Source organism: Myotis lucifugus, unplaced genomic scaffold (genome assembly GCF_000147115.1).
Source record: "Myotis lucifugus unplaced genomic scaffold, Myoluc2.0 scaffold_106, whole genome shotgun sequence".
Lineage (NCBI taxonomy): Eukaryota > Metazoa > Chordata > Mammalia > Chiroptera > Vespertilionidae > Myotis > Myotis lucifugus.
In genome coordinates this window covers 3,380,471-3,398,815 of record NW_005871154.1, presented here as the reverse complement: position 1 = coordinate 3,398,815, position 18,345 = coordinate 3,380,471, and the positions used below count along the sequence as shown (strand labels likewise).

Here is an 18,345-nt window from a genome sequence, read left to right as displayed (position 1 = left end):
AAGTCATTGTTTCTGATTGACAGGAGAGCTATTGAACTGTGTATAAAATTTTGGAAAACAGTATGGAAGGTTCTTCAAAAATTTAAAAATAGAACCACCATATGATCCAGCAATCCCATTGTCCAAAAGAATTGAGATCAGAGATATCTGCACGCCCATGTTCATAGCAGCATTATTCACAATAACCAAAATATGGAAACAACTTACATGTCTGTTGGTGGATAAGGAAAACATGGTATGTTCATACTTTGTAATGTATTGAGCCTTAAAAAAAAAGGGGCGGGGGGGAATCCTGCCCTTTGCAACAACATGGATGAACTGGAGGACAGTTTGCTAAATGAAATAAGCCAGTCACAGAAGGACAAATACTGCATGATTCCACTGATAGGAGGCATCTAACATAGTCAAACTCAGAAGCAGAGAGTAGAATGGTGGTTCCAGGGGCTCATGGGAATGGGAGGGGCTGTGCAACAGACAGAAAGCTTCAGTTACGCCAGATGCCTGAATCTTAGAGCTCTGCTGTTAAAATAGTGCCTATAGTTAGCTACATTGCAATGCACACTTAAAACGTTGTTAAGAGGGTAGATCTCATGTCATCTTCTTACCACAGTAAAAAAAATAAATAAATAAAAAGCAACTGGAAAGCAATTATACAAATACATTTCTTAAAAGATGGAAGTTAGGATTTATATTACCTCATTCTCCAGATGTGAGGTAATGTTACTCCATATGTTCTAATTCCTTTAATATGTTTGTTGGAAACAGAGTTTCATAGACTAACTACTTCCTGGTGTGGGAGTATCTTATCTGAATCATAGAAGGCTCCAGAGATGGGGCAAGCTGATAACTTGAGCCAGGGAGATGAGGTCATTCTTTCTGCCAGTTATTGCAATCTTGCAAAAGGCAGAGCCTGGGACATGTTTCTTGGACCAGAAACTAGACCGAAGTGGGAGGCCCTTAGGCAGAAGAAAGATTGGAGTGGTGGTCAGTGGAGTTCATCCTGAGACCTGTCCCCATCTTGACCTCTCCTCTCCCACCCTCCTCCGCACTCTACCAGGGGTGGGGAACCTTTTTTTCTGCCAAGGGCCATTTCGGTATTTATAACATCATTCTCTGGCCATACAAAATTATCTGGCCATTAAAAGTTAGCCTGCTATATTTGCTCACACATTTAATTAACTCATCCCTAATGCCTCGGCATGGCCAGACCAAATGATTTCCCGGGCCTTATACGACCCAGGAGCCAGATGTTCCCCACACCTAGAGTCTAGCCAGAGTGAACTTTTGTCATCATAAAAGAGCATGGTTCAGAGGGGCCATCATGACCTGTCCCTGCTTGCTCCTCCAGCCTTCTGTCTCACTCTTATCCTCTCTGAAACTCTACTGTCTAACCGTTATTAAATTTCTTTCAGGTCCATAAGAAAGTCACCATATTTTGTTTTTATATTTAGGCCGTTGTACTTATCCAACCCTCTATCCCAGCCCTCCAAACTGTCTAATTCCTGTTCATTGTCAAGTCTCAAAGGAGACCTCACTTCCTCTAGGAATTTTTCCCTGATCCTCAAGGCTGGGTTAGGTTTTCCCTTAGCACTCTGTCCTTAAGCAGAAGAAAGGTTGGAGCAGTGGTCGGTGGAGTTCATCCTGAAACCTGTCCCCATCTTGACCTCTCCTTTCCCACCCTCCTCCACACTCTATTCCAGGGGTTATCCAACCATGTTGCAATTGTCCATTAACTCATCTGCCCCTCCCTCCCCCTAGCCTGAAAGTGCCTTCAAGCAGAAGTAGAATCTGTCTAATATCTGACCTCATGAGATACCCCATGTTATAACTTCCCAATCAACTTGCTCCCGAATTCTTGATCTATAGAAACTGTGAGATAATAAGTGATGACTGTTGTCCTGAATCACTAAATTTTGGATAATTTGTTATATAGTAACTAGAGGCCTGGTGCACGAAATTCATGCACTGCAGGGGGGGGGGGTCCCTCAGCCCAGCCTGCACCCTCTCCAATCTTGGATCCCTCTCACAATCCGAGACTGCTGGTTCCCAACCACTTCTGCCTGCCAGCCTGATCACCCCCTAGTCACTCCCCTGCCAGCCTCATCGACGCCTAACTGCTCCCCTGCTGGCCTGATTGCCCCCAACTGCCCTCCCCTGCTGGCCCGGTCACCCCTAACTGCCCTCCCTTGTCAGCCTGGTCGCCCCTAACTGCCCTCCCCTGCAGATCAAGTTCCCCCTAACTGCCCTCCCCTGCTGGCCATCTTGTGGCAACCATCTGGTGTCCACATGGGGATGGCCATCTTGTGTGTTGGAGTGATGGTCAATTTGCATATTACCTCTTTATTATATAGGATAGATAACTAAGACACTGTCAAAACTTAGTGGCTTAAAGCAACCATGTCTCAGATTCTGTAGGTTCGTCACTGGCGATCTCTTGCTCCCTGTGGCACTGAGATGAACTCAGCAACATTCAGCTGATGGATGGACTGGTTGGGAGGATCCAGCACGGCTTCACTCACACATCTGGCACTGAGTGGGCTAGAAGGCAGCTCAGCTGGAGCAGCTGACCCATAGAGACTACACTTGGCCTCTTAACTCGAGAGGTTTTATACTTCTATAGCTTTTATGTTCGGATCTATGACTTACTTTGAGTTAATTTTTTGTATGATGTATGGTCAGGTCCAGGTTCATCGTTCTTCCAAGCAGATAGAAGACATGCCATAGTTACAGTAGCATTTGTTGAAAATACTATCCTTTCTTCATGTAATCACCTTGGCACTTTTGTCTGAAGCAACGAACTACATGTATCTATATCTGTCTATTTCTGGATTTTTTTTTTGGCATGTTCTAGTGATTTGTATGGATATCCCATGTGGTCATATTTTAAAACTGCCAAAAGCATGTAGCAATTCACTGTAGCTGAATTGTTCTCACGACATCACACACTGAAATCCTCAGGCACAACCCCTGTCACTTGGCTCAGGCTCCTGGGATAGGACTCTGCCTTATCATCCTGGGCTCTTCTCCCTCAGAGAGGACAAAGAACTCATAAAAGCTATTTCAAAAAGTGCTTGAGCAGAGGAGATAGGTGGGGGGAAGAAACGTAATCTCTTTTTGCCAGAGTTCTGGTCATTCACGTTAAACTTGGTTTGAAGAGCCGGAGAGAAGGATGGGTGGCAGGGCTATGCCCCGGCCGAAAGGACAATACCGCGACACATACAGTGGGGAAAAAACCCACTTTCTAATATTGCAACATGCCAATGGGTGGTGGGCCCAACAATGTCCTAAATGAGGTTGTTACCACACCTGCGTCAAGGCAGCATAAACTTTTCCTCTTAAGAGAATATTTTACTTCATGACTTTTCTTTTGCAAAACACTGATTTAATTGTTTCAAATTTGTTAAGAAAAGAGTTTTGGGGTAAGAAGTTACAGCAGGGCTTTCCTATTTCTCAAAAGTAACTTTGCTGTCAGTAAAAAAAATTCATTTACTAGAAATCTGAAACTCGTTTGCGAAGTCAATAGGTTAATCACCAGCTCCGGTCTCTAAAATTATTGTGAGATTTACTATGAACCCAGTAGTTGATTGCCTCGGGGTCTCTTTGCAGAGGTAGTGCTCCTCAATGAAAACAGATACACAATTTTAAAGTATAAAATGTTTATCAACCGTGCGTACCAAACAGGTTCTTTGTGTTTTTGCCCGAACCAGACAACACATGTGGCTTTTTCTACCACAGAAACTCTCCTAACTCCATTTCTACATTATCCAACATGGTCAGGCTAACAGAAAATCGAGGTCAAATGAGGAAACTTGGCAAATGGTCTTTCTCTGGCTTCACTGTTTGACCACCAACTGGCAAACACCATAAGAAAAACTGCACAGGAGATAGATGATAGGGTAAAAGGACATTTTTGACTATAGGCCCAGGCTCTTGTAAAAGAAGCAGGCCCAGGATTTATAGGAAATATTTGGGAATGAATTCAAAGTGCTGAAGAATCACAAAACTGTTTTTTTCCATTTCACAACAATAACAAAATCTCCATGCTTTAAAAAATGGAGATTTCTCCTCCTGCATCTACTGAATAATTTTATCCCATAATCCCACCTGTTGTTGTTATTCTCCGGAAGATAACTAAAAAAAAACTTTCCCGGATACGCAGATCACAGCAAATTATTGGCACTTAACAAATACGTACCACTGGTAGAATAAAGGGAGGTTCCAATGAGCTGGGACACATAAATTATCTCAAACTGGTTAATTTTTGGATGACTTTTTACCGATGAGAAAAACTTCCTTAATGTAATGCTAATTAACATTGTACGAACTGCTTCAGCTCCCTTCCTTTAAGAAGTTCTTAATTTGTGACTAATATAGCACAGCATCAATCGTAACACATCTGATAACCTATTTTTAAAAATCAAATTCAAGAATGCCAACCAGGTGACTCTGAAGAGAGTGGAGGCCCCGGGGAGCCCCTCCCTTCGGTCTTCCCAGGACAAAAGGATGGGGAACTCTCAGGGGTGTGGCTGGTGGAAGTAGGTGCTCCCAGGCGGAGAAAGAATTCAGAAGCAAGGGAGGACTTGCAAGGTTTGAAGTGTGTGGAATTTCCCCCTCTCGAATTAAGAGGAAGCTGCACAAAGTGGAAAGGGGAACGACGGAACCCGTATTGGCTTTCTTGGGGTTTAGGAGGAAAAAAGTAAAGCAAGAGGAAAGTGGGCAGTCAAGGACTTTGAGAGCTGGAAGTCTCCGTGCAAACATTTAGCCCAGGGGTTGGCAATTCTACCTGGAGCCGAACACACAAGAACTCTTAACGCAAAACAAAAGCAGACAGGACAGCTTGCGGTGGAGGGGCAGTGGGGCGAGGCGGGCGCAGGCACCCCTTCCCCCTATACGAGCTGCTAGAAAACCAAAGGAAGAAACAGACGACAGTGCCCTGCGTATGGGTACAGCCCAGGGGCTGAGTGTCCCGTCTCCACACAACTCACCGCTCTTCGCGCTGCCGCTAGAGGGAGGCAAGGAGGGGCGGGAGCGTTCTGCGGGATCGGCGGGGTGAGGACCCCGTGGGGAGGAGGGCGGAGGGAGAGGGGCGGGGCGGGGCGGCCCTCGGCCCGGACTCTTCCCCGTGCGGCCACCAGGGGGCGCGCCCGGCCCGCGGCTCGCGGCCGCGCTCGGTAGTTGGGTGAAGAGGCGTCCACGCGCCCGTCGCCTTGGAAACGGAGGGCGCGGTGGCGGTGGTGGCTGCAACGGCGGGCCAGGTCCGCTGGCCCCCTCCGAGTGCTACTTCCCCGCCCACAGCTGCGATTCCGCACCTGGAAGCCGTGAGGGCAGGTGGGGAGGCTCCTCCATCTCCGCTGGGTCCCCATCTCCTTCCAGTCTGACCATGAAGACATTGCGAGCATCTCCGCCCCACCCCCACCGGCCCTGGAGGTTGCTTTCCCTAAAAAGGGCCTGACGTCCTCCACCGGGAGCTGTTCCTGGGCCTTTGGGAGCCCCTGGAGGGGTTCTCAGAAGCACACCCCGCCTCTTCGCCGAGGAAACAGCGTGCGAGGGCGATCTTTTGATCTGACCAGAAAATTAACCCGTCTCTCTCTGCCTTGCAGTGCGTTGCTGACTGGCCATTCCAGACCTTCTGCGCACAGAGGGCAGGATCTGAATGTCCTTCAGGTGTGTAACCTCACAGTCTCTAGCACAGCAGGCGCTCAGTTAACTAATAACCCTTCCATTCCTATGGGGCTTTAGCACTTGACGGTTTTCCCAAAGCATTTGAGCTTCAGTAGTCACTCCGGTGGAGGTTGGAAAGAAGGAAGAGAAACGGAGGGTCAGAGAGGCTTAGAGGCGTGTCCAGCAGAGGAGGAACTAGGACGAGCCCCAGTGTCGCTTTTCTTACTGTTCTTCTCACCGAATTCCCCGCCTGGTGAATGAATGCCTTCTGAGGGAGGGCCTCACGCACATCCTTGCATCCTACCCAACAGACACAGACACACTGTAGGTGTGTGTTGATGGCTTTTCACCCACACCCTCCCAATCCATAGATTTTGCTTTCTTTTTAAATTATTATTTACTTGTTAAATTTGTTTCCCCATAATTCTCTGCCGGGCCAAGAGAATGGTTGGGAGATGGGAGATGTTCCATCTAAGGGAGAAAAACGATTTCTGCGACGGCAAAGAAAAATAATGACTGGATATTTATTAGTGTGTGTGCTAATTGCTCATGGATTTCCTGTCTGCCACCCCAATACCCAACCTTAGTAGATCCTTTTTACATTCACCACTGCTGTTTGAAGATAGAGAGAAACCTTCTTGTTCTCCTCCTCCATCCAACTATAAAACTATAAAGTACTATAAAAGTACTGCTTGTATTTCCACTGTCCTCACAACAATCTCTTTGTGGTTATGTTTCTTTTTTGGTTTTCTAAAACTGAAGGAGAACAGGAGTTGGGTGACGAGGTGGTTCTGGTTGCTAGAAAAGTTAGTGTAATATACTGCATTTCAAACTATTTGTTACTAGCAACTCGGGATCAAAAGATAGACCAATCTTTAAGCTAAGAATCCAACATAATTTGGGAACTGCAGTTCAAAAATGTGCCACAGACCAAAGGATCTGTATTGGTAAAGAACATACATGCTAAAGCAACACAAATCACAATCATAGGAGTGAAAGTTGAAACTGTTATTTGGCCAGATATTTTTAAATACCTTGGTTTGAATATATAGTTACTTACCATATCTTTAAGCTGGCTGCATTTTACATTTTAAAGCTGCTTTGGGCTACATTTAGATAATCTCTACCAATAAGGTCTGAAATTTTTTAAGCTAACTTTTAGATAATGTTATCATTACTACAAGGCTTTAAATGAATTCAGGAGGTGTCTTTTGCTGGAGGGAATTCTAAAATACTTAAAAGTTGTATTAAAAATATGTTCTAGCGTAAGTGAGAATTTGAGTTTAAAAGTGATTTTGCTTTCCAAATTTAGGGTATATACAATATCAGGAGCACATAAATAGGGCCATTTGATAAAGAAAGTAACATACATTATTTACAAGTCGATCATTCAAATCAGACACTTATTGAATATCTAGTTTGTGCCTGTGGGAGATGCCAGCCTATGTGCCAATATCTATTCTTGAATTCCCAAAGATAAGGGTTTGTTGAAGTAGTTAGTTGCTATTCAGTATTGAAGGAGTTATGTTTTGTTGAAGATGAATGTCATGAATATTTTCAAATATATAGCTGAATTGACACTGTAATGAGATACATCTTTAGATTGCTCTTTAACAAAGACCTTTGGAAGTACCACATCAGTCGTAGTAGTAGTAAGACTTAACACAAGTTATAGCTAGTTAATGTCAAAGCCAGGATTAGACTTCAAGACTTCTAACACCCATATAGAAATCTTTTAACTAGATCATGCTTTCAACCACTAATGCAGTGGTTCTAAACCTTCCTAATGCCGCGACCCTTTAATACAGTTCCTCATGTTGTGGTGACCCCCAACCATAAAATTATTTCTGTTGCTACTTCATAACTGTAATTTTGCTACTGTTATGAATCATAATGTAAATATCTGATATGTAGGATGTATTTTCATTGTTACAAATTGAACATAATTAAAACATAGTGATTAATCACAAAAACAATATGTAATTATATATGTGTTTTCCGATGGTCTTAGGTGACCCCTGTGAAAGGGTCGTTCAACCCCAAAAGGGGTCGCGACCCACAGGTTGAGAACCGCTGCACTAATGGAATCTTATTGAGAACTTTTGTCATTGCTACTAAGAAAATATCTTTCATTTTAATCTACATTTGTAAAACACTAGAGGCCCAGTGCACAAAATTCATGCATGGGTAGGGTCCCTAGGCCTGGCTGGTGATCAGGGCAGATTAAATACCAACCCCCCCATGCCTTCCCGCCTCCCAGCCTCCTCCTCCACTCTCCTCAGCGCCTGCCAGGCCACTGGTTTCCCACCATGTTCCACACTGCCCCTTGGGGGTCAGTGCACGTCACAGTGAGCAATGGAACTCCTGTTCTCCTGGTTGAACTCCCAAGGGGGACACTTTGCATATTAGCCTTTTATATATATATAGATTAGCTAACAAACATCAGGATCCATTCCAAATGTCCAGCAAAGTATTAGGGCAGAACTTCCATCCCTCCCAGCCTCCACAAAATTATGGCACAAGTCATTAGGAGGCTTCTGGCTATTCTTGGCTCCACAAAGTGGTGAAAAAGTCTTCAGGAGCTTTCTAGATATTGAGCCAGGATCCTGAGACTGCACAGGAAAGGACATACTCAGTGGGGAGGTTATTTTGCAGTCTAGTAAAGCATTACAGAATTACAGTATATTGACGAAGATGGCTACTATATGTCCATTTTTACTAAACAGGCTTCTTGCTTTTCACTGAGAAGCATTTGAGGAATATTTTATGGAACATTTTCTGACAAAAAGTGATTATGGAGTAGACTCTAAAAAGGCTGGAGATCTGAGTCTTTCAAACCCAGCCTCCACAGCTGCCCTCACTCCATGGCATGTTATGGAATGCCCAAACAGAGGAAGCCCAGATGGCCCCAAAGGTCACACTGAGAGGAAGGTCTTCATATCATTCATTACCTGCACAATTTTGCTAAAGTCTTTTAAAGCTGTTCATTACTTTTTAAAAGTTCTGCTGGAGTATGCTTCTTTCTTCCTGTCAGTCTAAGTAGCAATCTCGCCTCTTCTATATTTTATAACCAAAGGCAAGGTAAAGTGTCATGATCAGAGCAGGCACTGAATAAATGTTTGTAGTTACCAACAAACAGGTCAGGTGTCCATTTGTCAGGAAATATTCTAAGTGAGACCTTCCTGGAAGATGATTCCATTACTTCATGAATGTTTTTCTAGGATTCTCACCCTTTACTGAGATAGAAATCATCTGGGTGATCAGGAACTATAAATCCTTTTAAATATTTACGAAAATCCTCATTGTTTGTAGAACATCATCAAATGCAAAAGTGCATGTTGAGGTGATGTCATTAACTCGTTGCAATCCTATATAATAAAAGTTGAATATGCAAATCGACCAAACATCGGAATGACTGGTCACTATGACGCGCACTGACCACCAGGGGGTAGATGCTCAATGCAGGAGCTGCCCCCTGGTGGTCAGTGCGCTCCCACAGGAGGAGCCCAACTCAGCCAGAAGTCGGGCTCACAGCTGGTGAGCGCAGCAGCAGTGGCAGGAGCCTCTCCCGCATCAGCGCTAAGGACCCCTTGGGTCCGACTGTCAGCTATCCCAGAGGGGTCCGGACTGCGAGAGGGTGCTGGCCAGGCTGAGGGACCCCCTCGCCCCCACAGTGACAAATATTGTGCACTGAGCCTCTGGTGCAACTATAGAACAGGCAATCCAATTGGCTTACTAATTTTCTGGAAAGGGTGCGAAACAATGAATCTTAATATAGTTTATGCATAAATCATTTGGACTTAATGGATCCACATTTTCACTCATATTTTATTAAAATCCTTTGCCACGGGCTGCAGTTAGGTAACTAAGCATACATTAGTCAGAGAGTTGAAAACATTAGAGCCAGGTAGCTGAGGTAACTTTGCAAGATGAGGTCATTTTTTCCTCCAGCACCAGATGGGTGCTGCAGGTGGGAACCGTAACACTTTGATCTCTTCCATATGACTCGGAAAGAAAATTAGAGGTTAATGTTGACATTTGTTTTAACTTGTAAATGAAATATTTTATAGTAAAAATCACTGTTCAATTGTAAGCTACTGTGAAATGAAACCCTTGTCAGCATGCTGTCTTTTTGTGCAGCTGTCAAGTTAAAAATTCGAACTCTAAAATAGAAAATAATATGAAAAATTCAACTCTGTATCTGAAACAAAAGAAAGTCATTTTTTTCCCCTTAGCTGGCAAATTTTTGTGAACAGTGATGGTACAGTGACACGTTTTGGTTTGTAGCTCATGGAATTATTCTCACACTTTCCTATCTGAGAACACAGTTAATCTACTGCCCTGCCTCAACGGATTCAGTATTTCTGTTGTGTCACCTTTGTGACTCTCAGTTGGCAAGTATTGCAGTACATTTGGATTCACATATACCCGGGTCGGTTAGAATGTAGAGATGCGCACACCTGGCTAGAAAAGTCTCAGACACAAAGGCCGGGCCTCGCTGGAGGCCTGGGTGTGCGAGCAGCATGTCTACAGGGAAAAGGTGTGTTCTCATGTCAGAGTTTTTCCACTGTGGGTATGAATAATCCGTGTAGACTGCCAATTCAGTGTTCCAAATCAATGATGGCTGTTGACAATAGCAAACCACACAGGTGAGCCTTCCCACGCATCATCATACTTGGCAGCCGGCAGTCATCCTGCTGTGCCTTTGAAGAAGCCCGATCGGGGGCTGTAAGTTAAGGGGGCATAATATTGAGTTCTTTCTATACGTCAGACACTGCTAGGTGCCTTATAAAGAGTAGCCTATTTAATCCTTACCACAGCTTTCAGAAGAAGATTTCTGTTCTCACTTTATAGGTAAGGAATTTGAAGCTCAAAAAGATTAAGCAACCTATTCAAGGTTACATAGATAGTAAGTGGTGGATCTAGTATTAAAACATGTCTGCCTGTGTCACTCATCCATCTTATCTATTTCTTCACTTGACAAGGATTTGTTGTGCATCTGTCATGCTGGGGGTGAAATACAGGGACACACAAGAATAACATCACCCCCAGTCTCACGGAGTTCCCAGCTATTCTAACAAATTACAAAGGTTATGTTCTTTCTGCCATACCCAACTAATACACCGACTGAAGGGTAGGCAGTTGTTTTTTAGAGATTAGTGGAAAAATGAAAGATAAAAGAAAATTTGTTAAAGACTATTTGAAAAGAAGTACTTTAGTACCCGTGTCCAATCTCTGGAGTATTCCTGTTTACTATCAAACTACCTGAACAGTGGGCCTAATTTCCACTTTTAAAAAAATATTATTTTTGATAATTTTTTATTACTAGATGCAAAAGCAATTAATAGCTGATGAACAGTTACTGTTAATAAGAATGCATTATTATTATTATTATTATTATTATTATTATCTTTTACTTATAAACCTCTTAACCATTTAAAAAATACTTTAATGTGTGTTTCTATTCGCTCTTTATGACAGCCCTGGCCAAGCCTGATTCCTTTGGATCCAGATTTCTTGGTGCTCGTAGAAAGCAGTTCTTTTGCTTTGTCTTAATTTTTTCAAAAGTAACATGGATTGAGCAGCTGCTATCGGTAGTGCATTCTGCCAAACACTGTGGAGAAATAAAATGATTTAAAAAGTTCAGTCATTGCTCTTAAAGAAGCTTGATCGGGGCCACAGATAGATAACATGAGGGAGTGAGCCTCACCGTTTGGGGTGGGCTAACCCTGCACCTGGGCTACACACAGAATTCAAGAATCCAATTGATGAAGGACGTCGCGGAATTGTGGTGGATGTGAGGTGGAAAATCAGTCTGGGTGCCTAATCTTGAGTAAACACCAGTAGAGGGGCCAAGACAAGAGTTTATTTACTTCTCTCACATCTCTTTTTGAAACAGGTATTTCTTACTAGCTAAGCAACACAATGGAAACCCCAGCGAAAGCAAGTAAAAAGGATACCCAAGATGGGCTGCCGAGAGAAGAGAGATTGTCCATCAGTGAAGCACTTCTACACTATCAGTAAGCGTGGCTTGTAAAAAATCCAGCGGTTTCCGGTTTCTGTGTGTGAATGGCCATCGTCATCATTAAGAATCACGTAAAAGCTGTCCAGGGAGCCGGGCTGCAGGGGGTTGGAGGCGGAATTGCACTCTTGCGCTAAGTGCCTATTGTTAACAGTTTGGGAAACTTGGACTGTCACGTAGCCCGAGCAGTAGCTATGGAACAGCACTCATCGATGTGGTTTTAGCTCCCTCCCTCCCTCCTGTTTTATTGGTCACTTTCCCGTATACACACAACATGCAAGTTAGCATACATTCACAGAAGAGTAAACGAGGAAACGTTTCTTCTTTATTTAACTTTTCATTTCCAGACATTCCAATTTGCATTCTCTCCAAATAGCTACAGATCAAATACAAACGATTTGGCATTATTTTTAGTAAGAATAATATTTTTTAATGTTTCCCTCCCAGGAGCTGGAGACAAAACTAGAGGTCACACCTACTCTGTGTTCATGTTGTACCCGACCAGTGGGAACTGAGCCCCTTGGCAGCTTTTGAACCCCAGCCTTGGCACAGGGTGGGTGTTTTTATGTGTAATTCTTAGGGAGTGAATGAATGATTATAGGTCAGTCTCTTTCCAAATAAGAATGTACTTCATTCATGCATTCGTTGAACTAATACTTGAATGTTTGCCAAGAAGGAGGCAAATGCTGGGTACTAGGTGACAACAGTGAACAGGTCCCTGTCTGATGAAGCATGAGAGACAGACATTAGATAACTAATTCAAGCTTTTTAAAAAAAAAAAATACACACACATAATTAAGGTGCAATGAAAGAAAAGAGTGGGGTGATACAGAGGGGTCAGGGAAAGCTCATTTTAAGAAGCAATGTTTCAGCTGATGTCTGGGAGAGGAACGGGTGTTATGGAGACAGAGCGGTAGAGAGAAGGCTTATGGGAAAGACACGGGTGAGGAAGTGCTTGTTCCAGTCCAGGAAACAAGAGAAGGCAGGGTGAGGGCAAGAGGGCAAGCGCAGACTCGGATGCCCCTGGCAAGTGTCAGGTGAGCAGGGCCCTGTGGGGCCCTTGGGATTTGGGAATGGCAAGCCATTTGCTGGAGGGGACAAGGTGGGAAGTGGGGAACCTGTGACAGTGGTGACTAGGTCTTTGTTTGAGGGAATTATTTTTAATTCAGGGAAACTTCATCTGCTTCTTGAGAGACTACGAGAGAAAGACCCATGGAAAGGGACCTTTCACAAGGTTCCCTTTTATTTTCTGCTTGACATAACTTTAATAACCAGATACTACCAGCACTCACTTCTCAACCTAACTGCAAAGCTTCCTCATCTCGTCTTAGGAGAGATGGACAGAAACTCAGCCTCTGTGACTACAACCTGGTCTCTAATGTGCTTCCTCCCCACCTTACAGTGACAACGTCCAATCACAACTGTTTCTCTCTCTTCTGGGTCAACCAGAGGCCAGTCTTTCTCCTATGTCACAGAGGTTTACAAAGAGGCAACACTGAAAAATTCTCATAATGTAGCAACACTGAAAAATTCTCATAATGTTGCCCCGATAGAAATTAAACATCCCATGCTTTTGTTCTCTTTGCTTTGTAAAAACTGAATAAATAATCTCATGGCCTGGAACAGCCAAGGCCTCACTGCTAGGGACACTGTATCATTCCAGGTGTTCCTAGGTGACAGAAGTTTTGTCACGTGACAGATCACCAGGACGTCCCCTCATTCTCTGAGAGAGGATTCTTCCAGGGTCCCCCAGCAACCTCTAACATTTCTCATACACAATCTCAGCTCCTAACAACAAGCTGAGAGCACATAGTAGGCAGTCAATGATTTCTGAACAATTGAACTTTTTTTTAATATATTCCAAGAAAATAAGGTCATGAACTTCCATGGTTATTTGTGAAGATCTGAGACTGTTAATGATAAACCTATAAGGTGACCAGCTCTGGGCAATGATGGTTTTTATTTTCTCCTTATATTTGTCTCCCCTCACTCCCCAGTTTTCCACAAAGAGTATGGATATAGATATAGAAAGAGATGTGTATATTATTATGGGGCGGGGGAGGGGGGGGAGAGAGACAGAGAGAGAGAGAGGGAGAAAAGTATAGAACTTTTTGTTTGAGGGAATTATTTTTAATTCAGGGAATTAAATTTATTTTCCTTCGCAGAACTCTCAATAAAATTGCATAGAGGGAGAAAGAGGACACATTGCTAACATTTTAAAAATACAGGGAGGGAAGAGAAAAGGTGACATTCTGTATACTAAGAATTTCACATCATTGTGCTTTAGAGTAATAGTGCTATATAGCCTTTTAATTCTCTTTAATATGTCCTACCTCACTAATTTATTATCCCACTTTTTTCAGCATTTAGTGTGCCATGTGGGTCACTAGGGCACTGAGTAGATGAGGGAGATATGAAAAGGAAGAAGTACAGAGAACGGTGAAGCTTGAATTCCCACAGTGGCTCACAGCGTGGAGTCCTGAAGCTCAAATCCATCTCTCTGTGGGGCCTGACAACATGGAAGTGAATTCCAAGGAGAGTCTAGGCCAGTGATGGCGAACCTTTTGAGCTCGGCGTGTCAGCATTTTGAAAAACCCTAACTTAACTCTGGTGCCGTGTCACATATAGAAATTTTTTGATATTTGCAACCATAGTAAAACAAAGATTTATATTTTTGATATTTATTTTATATATTTAAATGCCATTTAACAAAGAAAAATCAACCAAAAAAATGAGTTCGCATGTCACCTCTGACACGCGTGTCATAGGTTCGCCATCACTGGTCTAGGCCAGCCGTGGGTAAACTACGACCCACGGGCCGGATCCGGCCCATTGGAAATGAATAAAACTAAAAAAAAAAAAAAGACCGTACCCTTTTATGTAATGATGTTTACTTTGAATTTATATTAGTTCACACAAACACTCCATCCATGCTTTTGTTCCGGCCCTCCCGTCCAGTTTAAGAACCCATTGTGGCCCTCGAGTCAAAAAGTTTGCCCACCCCTGGTAAGGAGGGGGGCGATGATGCCGCCAAAACCTTCGGGGCATCTCAGAATTCCCCTGCAGATCTTTCTGAACTGCTCACTGCAGAAGGAACACAAGACAAAGCCCTCGGTTGCTTGCTCCTCTCTTCTCTGAGGGGAGGAATGGTAGGCTTAAGTGTAGGGTGGCCAGATGCAGCAAATGAAAATACAGAGGCTCAATTTAATTTGAATGTCAGGTAAACAACAATTTTTTTTTTAGTACAAGTGTGTCCCATGCAATATCTGGGGTTGGGGCTGAATGTAATCTCCAGTTTGCTCTTTGCATGCTCAGTCACCTTCAAGGTAGGCTCTCAGTCTCACACCAATGGAGACCACATACTTGGTGCCCATTTCCCTGCTCCACCCATGCAGAGAACTAGGATTACCATATTATAATTGCACAAATGTGAATAATTAGCATAGGCTCTTTCCGATCATTTTCATTGATAACATTTCTATTTTTCTCCTTAAAAATGGGAGGTAGAAAAGGCACTCTTTCAAAATCGTACATCTAAGCTTTAGGTAAGAAGTAAAAGATGGCTTATACATCCCAATAGCTTTATTTCAAACTATTGTGTGGAGACCACCGTATCTATAGTAGTGTTTTCACTTACTATTGTTCTCATATCCTGTTATTTCCCCCATAGCATTTATCACAATATGTAAATAATATGTTTGTGTATTACTTTGTTGTCTAGTAGAATGTAAGCTCTTTGAAGGCCAGTATCATAAGGACATTCATTGTTCGCCACTGTCTCTATACAGCCCAAATCAATGCTGGGCACATGGAGGCTACTCATTAAATCTCCATTATACTAGTCTGTACGACTGACTGCATGAAAGGCAACACTGATCAACTTAAATTGTAGAATCTTGGGACTGACAAGGAATGATGGCGTTCATCTCCTTCAATTCTCTTATTTATAGAAGAGCAAGCCGAGGCCTAAACAGGTTAAGAGGCAGTTAGTGGAGGCCAAGCCTAAAATCCAAGGTTCATAGTATCTAAACAGAGCTTTTATGCCACTAAAGGATTTGCTTGTTTTGTTTTTATGTCCCATTTTCTCATCATTTGGAAAGAAGGAACCTTATTTTTCTCTCTACTATGTATACAATGTCACAAATATAAATGATCATTTGGAGGAAGGGTTGAGGAAGTTAGATTCAATTCAACTGAAATTTACTACGTACTTTATGTCAGAAACATTCACATATGATTTCTTATTTTAACCCCTTATAAAAATATGTAGAGCTGGGTATTGGCCTCCATTCACAGCTTGGAAATTGAGTCTCAGAGAACTGACTTGCCTGCGGGCAGATAGGTAAGAAGTGGTAGGGACAAGATTGAAAACCAGAGTTCCTCATCCATTAACCACGCCCCTCTCTGTTCACTACACCACAGAACTGCTATATTCTGTGTGTTTTTTAAGTTGAGGTAAGGAGGTTATATAGAGCTATTTCTGAGGCCTTATTTTGGTCTCATCTATAAAGTTAAAAGTTTTACTAAGTAACAGAGATATCAAGATATACTTAACACTTCAAATAGCCATCAAATGGCCAAAGTCTTTCTGCACTTTTCTCTCTTTCATACTTAGCAGATGCTCAACAAATTCTTGTGGGTGTTAAAAAAAAAAGTATGTGGCCCTAACCAGTTTGGCTCAGTGGATAGAGCGTCAGCCTGCGGACTGAAAGGTCCCAGGTTTAATTCTGGTCAAGGGCATGTGCCTTGGTTGCAGGCACATCCCCAGTAGGAGGTGTGCAGGAGGCAGCTGATCGATGTTTCTCTCCCATCGATGTTTCTAACTCTCTATCCCTCTCCCTTCCTCTCTGTAAAAAATCAATAAAATATATATTTTTAAAAATGTATGTGTCAGGAAAGAAGCTTTTATTATTTATAGAAGAGATGACATACTAATGAACTTGAACCAATAGGTATGCCTCGTTTACCTTTCCATTTCAAGAAGATGGGCATGCCTTATAAAGTCTTTGTTTTGTCATTTTTATCTGAATGTTTTTAGAATTCTAGAAATCATGTTTTAAGTGTGCCCTTTCTAGGGTCTCTTAAAGCTGAATTATTTAAAGGTAGTTAGAAAGCATCAAAATTACTACTATGAAATACAAATGGTGATTGATTTTAAAAACTGAAGTTATCTCTATCTTTTACTGAGTAAAATATACCCAGAAACACAAAACCACTTAAGAGAGGTTCTTATCCCTACATGGGTTTTTATAATCTATTTAACACTTTATTTCTTTTGAACTTTTCAATTTTGACTCACTAATTTTTCCTAAGATAAGTAATTGTAACAAATGTTATCTTGGTTTATTACCAGCTTGCAAATAAAGGAGAATATAGTAGAACGATTGATGGTGCAGATAAAAAATCTTAGAGAAAAGAACCAAAAGTCTCATGACAGAGTGAGTATAAGATTTAAAGCCTATTTATAGTCATTAAACATTTACACAAATGCTTTAAAAATTTTTGAGTTATGAAATGTACCCTAGGAAATTATCTTACTTAGTGCTTATAATTGGTTAATTTACAATCTATTTAAGTGTGGTTTTTTTGTACATGGGAGGCAAGAGGGTATTGCTGTTCCTATTATATTAATTGCAATGTCAAAGGAAGTCCATTTGAATTTTGTTATTTAAATATGTTTTTAGTGATTTTTAGAGATAGAGGAAGGGAGAGGGATAGAGAGATAGAAACATCGATGAGAAACTTCATCTGTTGGCTGCCTCCTGCACGCCTCTTACTGGGGATTGAACCTGCAACCCAGTCATATGCCCTGACCAGGAATCAAACCGGTGACCTCTTGGTTCATGGGTCAATGCTCATCCACTGAGCCACACCGGCCAGGCTGAATTGTGTTATTTAGATCATGAGGATGCCGAGTGTTAGGTTAAAAATTTTAAAGTTCTGAAACCACATTAATCTTCTAATTTCTTCTTTAACCTAAACATTGTTTCTCTATTTTTAATTTCTGTATCTGTTTTCCTTTAGATTTTTTAGACTGTGAATATGTAAATATTATTTGAAAAGTACAATCTTAGTTGCTAAAATGACTAATTTAATGTTTAAGACTATTTGTTGTTGTTTTTTAAATCAGATGAAAATGAATATCCAAGAGGTGCTGTATGCAACTATACGAACTAAAGACGAACAGAAATAAAGTTTGAAAGCAGTAAATGGTCATTAAACTTATCCCATAAAGCATCTCATGAATGGCGAAATACTGAGGGTGTCCCCTATTAAAACATTAACTTTATGGGGACCCTGAAACTTCCACACTGAAATGTTATTTGAGGAGGGGGGCTTTTGTCTAAAAAAGACTATCTACAAATTTTTAAATATATATTTTTATTGATTTCAGAATGGAAGGGAGAGGGAGAGAGAGAAACATCAGTGATGAGAGAGAATTATTGATCAGCTGCCTCTTGCACACCCCCCTCCAGGGATCGAGCTGCAACTGAATTGAACCGTGACCTCCTGGTTCATAGGTCAATGCTCAACCACTGAGCACACCAGTCGGGCTAAATGTAATTTTCTATCCAATGGTTACTGGGGTTAATTTTAAGTCTCCCATATTCCATAAACTTTTAAAGATATTATTGTATACCTTATTTAATTAAATATTTCTT

The 18,345-nt window shown here is 42.0% G+C and overlaps 1 protein-coding gene across 1 annotated transcript in view; it reads left to right on the top strand.

The window, feature by feature from the left end:
- The first annotated feature begins 5,644 nt into the window (after positions 1-5,644).
- Positions 5,645-18,345, top strand: part of CCDC83 (coiled-coil domain containing 83) — a 46,678-nt gene continuing 33,977 nt past the window's right edge. Inside the window, exons 1-3 of the mRNA XM_023757380.1 lie at positions 5,645-5,664; positions 11,561-11,681; positions 17,037-17,121. Of these exons, the coding sequence (XP_023613148.1) occupies positions 11,587-11,681; positions 17,037-17,121 (180 nt within the window). The 5' untranslated portion in view covers positions 5,645-5,664; positions 11,561-11,586. The remainder of the gene's footprint in view (positions 5,665-11,560; positions 11,682-17,036; positions 17,122-18,345) is intronic.